Here is a 10,591-nt window from a genome sequence, read left to right as displayed (position 1 = left end):
TGGATGTGGTGGGTACCTGTATGTAATCCCAGCTACTTGGGAGACTGAGGCAGGAGAATCGCTTGAACCCAGGAGGCAGAGGTTGTAATGAGCTGAGATCACACCACTGTACTCCAGCCTGGGCGACAGAACAAAACTCCATCTCATTTAAAAAAAAAAAAAATCTGGAATCCACGTTCTTGATTGAAATCTCCATACACTTGCCTTTCACCAACTTGTCTGCCAAATTGTGCCACGGACCAAGATTGCAGTGGCTGCATCAAGTCTAGGCCTGCCCTGAAGTCTGGATTTTTAAGTCTCCCATCTCACATCTCTTGTATCCTTCCTATTTTCAAAGAATTGGAGCTTGTGCAGAGGGCAGAAGAGCCACTGTGCTTTCGCTGTCCTGGAGCCAGCTGGCCTTTTGGTTTTGGTGAAGCCTGCTTTTTATAAGAGGACTCCCTGGTGTCTTCCTGTTTCCTTCTCCTTGTCTTCTGTATGATTTTGTATCTGTGCTTGTCCTGGCTGTTTGTGCTTGTAGCTCCTTTCCCTGTCTGCTGTGTAAGTTCAACTTCTTCAATAAAAGAAATGTTTCACATTGGATGAAGAGTGGTTGCGTGCTTATGGTTTGTGGGATGGGTTCTGATGTTTCATGTTTGTTCTTCAAATGGAATTCTGTCTCATTTCCCTGGTTCTAAATGTGACCAGCAGACCCAGAGTTCCACCTTGACTTCATAAAGGAGCTGTCTTGGACTGGGAACAGCTGCCGATGTCTTTGTTGAGATGGAAGTTGGAAAGTGATAGCACTTTGCCAGCAAGATAACTGGGGAGATCAAATTGAGTCAGGGTAAGTGAGGGTTTTGGGTAAAAGTTGCCCTCCAAAAGATAACAATACAGTTATCAAAGCAGAAAACATTAATATAATGTCTAATAACGTACAGTCCATGTCCAAATTTTACATAATTTCACTGAATAGCAGCCCTTGCAGCATATTTGTTTTGTCCCAATCTGGGATTCAATTCAGAATCATGCATTGCCTTTGGTTGTTGGGTCTCTTGAGCCACATCAAGAGTTCCTTAGCTAAGGAACAGTTCTCTAACCGTTCCTTAGCCTTTCTTTGATTTACATGGCATTTTATTTTGGCCAGGTACGGTGACTCATGCCTGTAATCTCAGCACTTTGGGAAGCCAAGGTGGGCAGGAATTGCTTGAGGCCAGGAGTTTGAGACCAGCCTGGTCAACCTGGTGAAACCCCGAGTCTACTAAAAATACAAAAGTTAGCTGGGCATGGTGACATTGGATCAGGAGGTGCGTGATGGATGTCATTTTGCTCGGCTGATGGTGGTAACTTTTTTTATTTTTTGAGATGGAGTCTCACTCTGTTGGCTAGGCTAGAGTGCAATGGCATGATGTTGGTTCACTGCAGCCTCCACTTCCTGGGTTCAAGGGATTCTTGTGCCTTAGCCTCCTGAGTAGCTGGGATTTCAGGTGTGAGCCACTGTGCCCAGCCTATTTTTCATTCTTTTACAAAAATTGGATCATACTGTGCACCCTTTTCTGTGTCTTGGGTTTTTTTTTTTTTTTTTTTTGAGACAAGGTCTCATTCTGTCACCCAGGCGCCAGAGTGTGGTGGTGTGGTGTGATTATAGCTCACTGCAGCCTCCAACTCCTGGATGCAGGCGATTCTTCCACCTCACCTTCTTGAGTAGCTGGGATTATAGGTGAGTGCCACCACACCCCGCTAATTTTTTATGTTTTGTACAGATGGGGTTTCACCATGTTGCCCAGGCTGGTCTCAAACTCCTGGTTGATGCTCAAGTGATCTTCCCACCTTGGCCTCCCAAAGTGTTGGGATTACAGGTGTGAGCCACTGTGCCTAGCCTGCAATTTGCTTTTCTAATTAATACTTCATGGAAATCTGTCTTAGCTTCTGAAAGTCAGATTCATCTTTCTGCATGTTTGGGTGATGTCCCAGGTACAGGTGTACTGTACCATTTATTTATTCACCATTTCTTGACCTAGAATGGTTCACTTTAGTTTTTGCTCCTATGAATGATGCTGCAGCAATTACTCGTCAACAGTGGCCTTTCACAAAGGAGTCATTTAAATTACCACCTTCCTACCCACTCCACTAAAACACATTGTAAAGATTGCCATGAGCCTGGTGTGGTGTCATGCACCTGTTGTCCCAGCTACTTGGGAGGCTGAAGTGTGAGGATCACCTGAGTCCAGGAGTTCAAGACCAGCCTGAACAACACAACAAGACCCCATGTCAGAAGATTGCCATGAACCCTTTTTGAATTAAAATACAAATCAGAAAATTGGCATGATTTAGACTATAAAAATCTTCTGGGCCGGGTGCAGTGACTCACGCCTGTAATCCCAGCAGTTTAGGAGGCTGAGGCAGGCAGATCACCTGAGGTCAGGAGCTGGAGGCCAGCCTGACCAACACGGAGAAGAAACCCTGTTCTCTACTAAACGTACAAAATTAGCCACGTGTGGTGGCACATGCCTGTAATCTCAGCTACTTGGGAGGCTGAGACACGAGAATGGCTTGAACCCAGGAGGCAGAGGTTGCAGTGAGCTGAGATCATGCCACTGCACTCCAGCTGGGTGACAGAATGAGACTCTGTCTCAAAAAAAAAAAAAAACAAAAAACCAACCCTGCAGTTCACAAACGAGGCTGAGGCAGGAGATCACTTGAACCCGGGAGGTAGAGATAGTGGTGAGCCAAGATCACATCATTGCACTCCAATCTGGGCAACAAGAGCAAAAGTCTGTCTAGAAAAAAAATCTTCCATAATCTCACCTTCCAGAGATAACTGCCATGAATTTTGGAGTATATGTTTCCAGGCTTCTTTGTATGTATGTATGTATGTATGCTAAGTCCATTTCTGGACTTAACATTTTATATAGAGCTTCTGCAGCTTTTTAAACTGGTAACCTCTTAATTGCCTCTTTCAGTGGCCGTTTCTTTCCCTTATCACCTTGGCTTACTTTGTAGCATCCCATCTTCCTAGCTGTCTTGTGTGTTTTTCGTTCCTTCTATCCCCTAAATGTAGCCACTCCTCAAGTGTCAGTCCTCAGATTTCCAGGTATTTGTTTTTTTGTGTGTGTGTTTTTGTTTTTTTGAGACAGGGTTTTGCTCTTGTTGCCCAGGCTGAAGTGCAGTGGCATGATCTCAGCTCACTGCAACCTCTGCCTCCTGGGTTCAAGTGATTCTGCTGCCTCAGTCTCCTCAGTAGCTGGGATTATAGGTGCCACCGCGCCTGGCTAATTTTTGTATTTTTAGTAGAGACTGGGTGGGTTTCACCATGTTGGCCAGGCTGGTCTCGAACTCCTGACCTAAGGTGATCCACCCATCTCAGCCTCCCAAAGTGCTGTGATTATAGGTGTGAGCCACCACACCTGGCCCCAGGTATTTGTTTTTTTATTTCTTTCCTTTCCTTTCTTTCTTTTTTTTTTTTTTTTTTTTTTTTTTTTTTTTTTTTTTTTTTTTTTTTTTTTTTTTTTTTTTTTTTTTTTTTTTTTTTCTGAGACACTCTGTTATCCAGGCTGGAGTGCAGTGGTACGACCTCAGCTCTCTGCAGTCTCAATCTCCTGGGCTCAAGCACTTCTCCCACCTCAGCCTCCCGAGTAGCTGGGACTACAGGTGTGTGCCACCACACCTGGTTAATTTTGGATTTTTTGTAGAGATGTCTCTCAGTGTTGCCGAGGCTGGTCTCACACTGCTGGATGCAAGTGATCCTCCTGCCTCGGTCTGTTTTTTAATTTCTGATTGGATACCCCAGTATCACATGCATTAAACCACTTTCCCTCTTTGCTCCTTTTTCTGGAAATGGTTCTGGCATTTCTGTTAGCTTGGTTCTTGGCTTCCAAATCTCCTTTCCTTAGGCTATCCTCTCTCCTTTGGTGCTTAGGTGTGAGCTGTTACCAAGAGGCTGCTAGGTTAGGGCACTCTTGACTAGCATTTAGTCTTCTCCCTCCAGCTTGTGCTGATGAATTTTATTTTTATTTTTTTGAGAGATTGGAGTCATCCAGATTGGAGTGTAATGGCGTGATATCTGCTCACTGCAACTTCCGCCTCCCAGGTTCAAGCAATCCTCCTGCCTCAGCCTCCTGAGTAACTGGGATTACAGGAGCCTGCCACCAAGCCCGGCTAATTTTTTTGTATTTTTATTAGACAGTTTCACCATGTTGGCCAGGCTGGTCTTGAACTCCTGACCTCAGGTGATCCACCTGCCTTGGTATCCCAAAGTGCTGGGATTACAGATGTGAGCCACTGTGCCTGACTGCTCATGAATTTTTATAATTGCCCTTCATTTTGTTCAGACTGCCTGGTCAGGTATTCAAGATTCTACTTTCTGCTACCAATTTTTTTTTCTTCTCTCCCATGATTCCTCCCACCTCTCTGCCCCCAGGACTCTTCAAGTCAAACCAAGCTGGCTCACTTGGTCCATCCCCTGTGCCTGTCTTGGGCTTAACTATTTCTTGGCTGTCCCCTGCCATCCTAGAGTGCCCTCTGGACTCTTGCCTAGTGGGACTTGCTGATGAGATGGATTGGCTCTCCAATTACCCTAACAAAACACTGTCATCCTTCTCATATGGAGACCTTGGTGACCCAATAGAAACATTCCCTTTGTGTTCCCAGAGCAGAGCTCTGTTCTGTCTGCTCTCCCGAAATCCTGACTTGCAAGGGCACTGGAAAGCGGGTGGGGAGAGTGTATGCAGCAGAAAGTCGGGGGCCCTCATTTTTCTAACCTATTTATTGTACTTGGACCATCACATGGCCTCCTAAGACCCTTCTACTTCTGTAGAAAGTGTGATCCCCATTAGAAAGCCTCTGGCATTAAGTCAGGAGTAAAGAGACTTGTGAAACCCCATGGCTTCTGCAGGATAACTCCTCTCTATCAGGGGAAGAAAGGCTCAGGTGCAAGCCTGGCAAAAGCTTTTTGCTGGAGAAATCTCCGGGAAAAGGGATGCTCATCAAATGCTTGCTGGGAGTGTCCATGGGCAAGGGGCAGCCACCCTCTCCCTTGACCTTGACTTCTTTTCTATCTTTCTGTGACCTGGTTAGGTCAGCCTTCCACATGGTCCTTACTATGAAGTAGTTAAGTTGACTATGATTCTTTATTCTAGGTCAAGGCTAATGTCTTCTGAAGACTTAGCAGAGATCCCTCAACTCCAAAAGGTAAGACAATTATTTGAGCTAATAAAGGGTGGGGCATTCCAGAGTCACCCAAAACATCACTTACCAGCATGGAAGTACAGTGGTTTCTGCATCAGGGGTTGCATACTGAGATTTTACTGGGCAAGTAACTTTTTTTTTTCCCCCCAAGATGGAGTTTTGCTTTTGTTGCCCAGGCTGGAATGCAATGGCGTGATTTCAGCTCGCTACAACCTCCGCCTCCTGGATTCAATTGATTCCCCTGCCTCAGCCTGCCTAGTAGCTGGGATTACAGGCATACATCACCATGCCTGGCTAATTTTGTATTTTTAGAAGAGATGGGATTTCTCCATGTCAGGCTGATCTTGAACTCCCAACTTCAGGTGATCCACCTGTCTTGGCCTCCCAAAGTGCTGGGATTACAGGTGTGAGCCTCTGCGCCTGGCCACAAGTAACTTAAGTGTACTTTTTTTCTTTTTTTTGAGACTGAGTTTTGCTCTTGCTCCCCAGGTTGGAGTGCAGTGGCATGATTTTGGCTCACCAAAACCTCTGCTTCCCAGGTTCAAAGGATTCTCCTGCTTCAGCCTCCTGAGTAGCTGATATTACAGGCATGTGCCACCATGCCTGGCTTATTTTGTATTTTTTAGTAGAGATGGGGTTTCTCCATATTGGTCAGGCTGGTTTTGAACTCATGACCTCAGGTGATCTGCCCACCTTGGCCTTCCAAAGTGCTAGGATTACAGGTGTGAGCCACTGTGCCCGGCCACTTTTTTTTTTTTTCAGACAGAGGAGTCTTGTTTTGTTGCCCAGGCTGGAGTGCAGTGGCGTGATCTTGGCTCACTGCAACCTCCACCCTCCAGGTTCAAGCAATTCTCCTGAGTAGCTAGGATTACAGGTGTGTACCACCACACCTGGCTAATTTTTGTATTTTGTATTTTTAGTAGAGACGGGGTTTCACCATGTTGGCCAGGCTGGTCTTGAACGCCTGACCTTGTGATCTATCTAACTTAGTCTCCCAAAGTGTTGGGATTACAGATGTGAGCCACAGCGCCTGGCCAGGCTATAGGAGTTTTTATCAAGCACATTGTCTGTTATGTGCTTGGGGCTGGGGAATCTAGAGATAATCAATACAAATTGGATTAAGTAAGGATTAATTAAATATGCCCTCGCCTTTGAAGAGCTCACTATGAGACGAGGAGTAGTAACAAGAGCTATCATTTATTGTGTAATTACAGTTTGCTGGGGCTTCACATGTATTCAGGTGTCATTAGGTCTCAACCACAACCCTGCAGGTAGGGATTGTGGCTCTCTGTCTTGCAGATGAAGAAACATGTGGTTCAGAGAAGTGATGTGATATGTCTAAGTTAAAATAGCCTGGGCTGGGCGCAGTGGCTCATGCCTGTAATCCCAGCACTTTGGGAGGCTGAGGCAGGTGGATCACAAGGTCAGGAGTTCGAGACCACCCTGGCCAACATGGTGAAATTCCATCTCTACTAAAAATACAAAAATTAGCCAGGGGTGGTAGCAGGCACCTGTAATCCCAGCTACTTGGAAGGCTGAGGCAGGAGCCTGGGAGGCAGAGGTTGCAGTGAGCCAGGATTGAGCCACTGCACGCCAACCTGGGTGACAGAGCAAGACTCTGTCTCAGAAAAATAAATAAATACATTAGAAAATAAAATAAAATAGCCTGTAAGTGGGGGAGCCAGGCAGAATTCCAACCCAGAGCTCTGGGGCTCTGTAGCCATGTGCTTCCCCTCATGCCTTGCTGTCTGCATGTGTGGACAGACATACACACTTACTATGCCATGAGGGGCAGATATGAACAAAGACCCGGGAATATGGAGGTGGCAGTGATGAGTGTCATGTGAAAGTTATGGAAGAGCTCCTTGGGAAGGTTCCATCTGAGCGAGAGTCTGAAGAATGGGTAGGCTCACCTCTGGGGAGATGGGCTGCAATGTGAGTAAGCACAGAACCCTTGCTGGGCCTGGGGATGGTGGGGCAGGAGGTGTGTCTGGAACGTGGTGCATGCTTGAAACGAGACAGGTCAGAGCTGGTTAGGACGTGCTTCGAATGCTGCACTCAGGAGCTGGGGGTGAAGAGTGTGAGAGTCAGGGTAAAGTCATCGATCAGATTTGAGGCTTAGGAGCCAGGTGTGGTGGCTCACACCTGTAATCCCACCACTTTGGGAGGCCAAGGTGGGAGGATCACCTGAGGTCAGGAGTTCAAACCAGCCTGACCAACATGGTGAAACCCTGTCTCTACTGAAAATACAAACAATTAGCCGGGTGTGGTGGCTCATGCCTGTAGTCTTAGCTACTTGAGAGGCTGAGACATGAGAATCACTTGAACCCAGAAGGCGGAGGTTGCAGTGAGTAAAGATCCCACCACTGCACTCCAGCTGGGTGACAGAGTGAGACTCTGTCTCAAAAAAAAAAATAAAAAAGATTTGCTGCCTAGAAAGATGACTGGTGCCAGAGTTGGGAGGTGGATGGGAAGAGAAGGCCAAACTTTGGTCTCAGTTAGGGATGGTCATTGTGCTTGTCCCAGCAAAAGACTAGAGTTCGGGCTGAGCAGGGGTATAGGAGAGGGGAGCTTGTATGTAGGGGATGGATTCAGGAAGAATTAACAAGAGGGATGGTAGAATGCATAGGAGGAAGAGGGAAGAGCTGAAGGTGGTGCTGAGATTCCTAATTTGGGGACTGGGTGGGTGGGAAGAGCCTTCACATGCTCCTCTGTTGGGCTTCATGGAGGCAGGGACTCTCACTCTGTTCACAGGCCATCCACAGTGCTGCATCCACAGTGCTGCATCCACAGTGCTGTATCCACAGTGCCTGGCACTCAGTCAGTGTGTGTAGACCATGGGCGAATGAATGAAAGGTCACAGGAGGATGAGCACGTTTGCTTTTTAGTTGGGGCTAAGGTGGGGAGAGTGAGCAATTCAATCCCTTGTCCTTTGACTTTTTTTTTTTTTTGAGACGGAGTTTCACTCTTGTTACCCAGGCTGGAGTGCAATGGCGCGATCTCGGCTCACCGCAACCTCCGCCTCCCGGGTTCAGGCAATTCTCCTGCCTCAGCCTCCTGAGTAGCTGGGATTACAGGCACGCGCCACCATGCCCAGCTAATGTTTTGTATTTTTAGTAGAGACGGGGTTTCACCATGTTGACCAGGATGTTCTTGATCTCTTGACCTCGTGATCCACCTGCCTTGGCCTCCCAAAGTGCTGGGATTACAGGCTTAAGCCACCGCGCCCGGCCAGTCCTTTGACTTTTTGAACTAAAGTCTCCCCATCTTCCCAAGGCCCAAAGCAGTGAGCAGCACTGCCTGCCTGCCACTCAGGTCATCTAGTTGTCCACGTTTGGAATCTTTTAGGGGAGGCAGCCTTTGATGGCGTGAGCTTTGGTGACCTGAAACATTATGCTTAGTGTCCATATGAGTCCCCACGGAGGGGCGAGGAGAGGAAGCATCGTGAGGCCTGGAGGGGTGGGGAAGGCTTTTGGGGGGATCTGGGAAGGATGAGTAGAAGGAGGAGGTGAGGGAGAACCCCTAGTGGCGGGTCTACATGAGCATTGGTGTGTTGGCAGAGGTCAGGCCTGGGGCAGGTGAGCTGATCTGACTCAGATGGGACATCTGGGCTGGTCAGGACAAGATCAAATTAGGGAAGATGGAGCTGGATTCCCTGGGGTCTGTGTTTTTGAGAAGGAGTCTTGCTCTGTCACCCAGGCTGGACTGCAATGGCATGATTTCGGTTCACCGCAACCTCCACCTCCTGAGTTCAAGCCATTCTCCTGCCTCAGCCTCCTGAGTAGCTGAGATTATAGGCACCTGCCATCATGCCCAGCTAATGTTTTTGTATTTTTAGTAGAGATGGGTTTCCACCATGTTGGTCAGGCTGGTCTAGAACTCCTGACATCAAATGATCTACCTTCCTCGGCCTCCCAAAGTGCTGGGATTATAGGTGTGAGCCACCTTGCCTAGCCCCCTAGGGTCTTGAATTCTGACCACTGAAGATTTGAAATGATATAGTTACTGAACTGACGTTCCTTATAAATGAACACCCCATTATGAGTAAGGTAGAGCTTGGCTGTGTCCTCCCTGAGCAACCCTGGGCCTCAGTTGTGGTGTCTATAAAAGGGAACAATGGTTCACTCTCCAAAGTCAGGGGAGTTTAGACTTTTCTTCATCTTCTTAGGTCTAAAAATGGTTAAGAATTGTATGTTTCTGTCTGTTGGTAACATTATAACGCTACTTACCTCATTCTTTCTCAAAGAGTCTCTTTAAATCATGTGCTGAGTAATGGCTCAGGAAATCAAAACGCTCAGGCCTGGTTCTTGTTATATTCTTTCCAGCTGTCCATCCCACATGGCTTCCAGAACAAGGAGGCTGTTAGCTCCCCGACACCATCCGTCACCCTTAGCCAGGTGCTGGACCTTCAGCATGGGTCCCAACTGTTTACTGAGGCACACCTGGCCAAGATAGAGAGGATGTTTGAGGAGGATGTCGGCGCGACTGGAGGTGAGGCTGCTCTGTAGACTCTCTTGTTTTGTGAGTTCTGCAACAGGGCAGGATCCAGCACCTGGGGTGTGTGGAGGGTTCAGACATGATAAGCATTTTTTTTTTTTTTTTGAGACAGGATATTGCTCTGTTGCCCAGGCTGGAATGCAGTGTGTGATCACCACTGCAGCCTCAGCCTCCCATGCTCAAGTGATCCTCCTGCCTCAGCCCCCAGAGTAGCTGGGACTGCAGGTGCATGCCACCACTCCTGGCTAATTAAAAAAAAAATTTTTTTTATAGGCTGGGCATGGTGGCTCACGCCTGTAATCCCAGCACTTTGGGAGGCTGAGGTGGGTGGATCATGAGGTCAGGAGACGGAGACTATTCTGGCCAACATGGTGAAACTCCGTCTCTACTAAAAATACAAAAATTAGCTGGGCATGGTGGCGTGTGCCTGTAGTCCCAGCTACTCAGGAGGCTGAGGCAGGAGAATCACTTGAACCCAGGAGGCAGAGGCTGCAGTGAGCTGAGATTGCGCGACTGCACTCCATGCTGGGCAACAGAGCAGGACTCTGCCACCCCCTAAAAAAAAAAAGAAAGAAAAATTTGTAGAAACAAGAGCAGTTTTTGCTATTAAAAGTAATGGCAGAAATCACAATTGCTTTTGTACCAACCTAATATGTTGCCCAGGCTTGTCTGGGATTACTGGACTCAAGCGATCCTCCTGCCTTGGCCCCTGGAGTAGCTGAAACTATAGGCACACGCCACCATGCCTGATGAATGGGGCAAAAAATTGTAGAGTCAAGGCCTTGCTTTGTTGTTTAGGCTGGTCTCAAACTCCTGGGTCCAAGCAGTGACTCCTGCATTGGCATCCCAAAGTGCTGGGATTACAGGTGTGAGCCACTGTGCCGGGCCTGACCTCTCCTTTAAAACTTTCTTTTTTTTTTTTTTTTTT

The 10,591-nt window shown here is 47.4% G+C and overlaps 1 protein-coding gene across 4 annotated transcripts in view; it reads left to right on the top strand.

Moving 5' to 3' along the window:
- Nucleotides 1-6: 6 nt before the first annotated feature.
- The window catches only part of EFCAB8 (EF-hand calcium binding domain 8), a 71,584-nt gene continuing 60,999 nt past the window's right edge, over nucleotides 7-10,591 (top strand). For 3 of the 4 annotated variants that reach the window (XM_037733298.1, XM_017514387.2, XM_017514364.2), the window contains exons 1-2: nucleotides 4,187-5,169; nucleotides 9,492-9,657. In XM_037733298.1, the coding sequence (XP_037589226.1) occupies nucleotides 5,101-5,169; nucleotides 9,492-9,657 (235 nt within the window). In that variant the 5' untranslated portion in view covers nucleotides 4,187-5,100. Of the gene's footprint in view, nucleotides 827-4,186; nucleotides 5,170-9,491; nucleotides 9,658-10,591 lie in introns of those variants that run through there. The other variant, XM_017514372.2, reaches the window with a different exon arrangement.

This window comes from Cebus imitator, unplaced genomic scaffold (assembly GCF_001604975.1).
Source record: "Cebus imitator isolate Cc_AM_T3 unplaced genomic scaffold, Cebus_imitator-1.0 Scaffold18, whole genome shotgun sequence".
Taxonomy (NCBI): domain Eukaryota; kingdom Metazoa; phylum Chordata; class Mammalia; order Primates; family Cebidae; genus Cebus; species Cebus imitator.
This window is presented reverse-complemented; position numbering and strand designations above follow the sequence as displayed.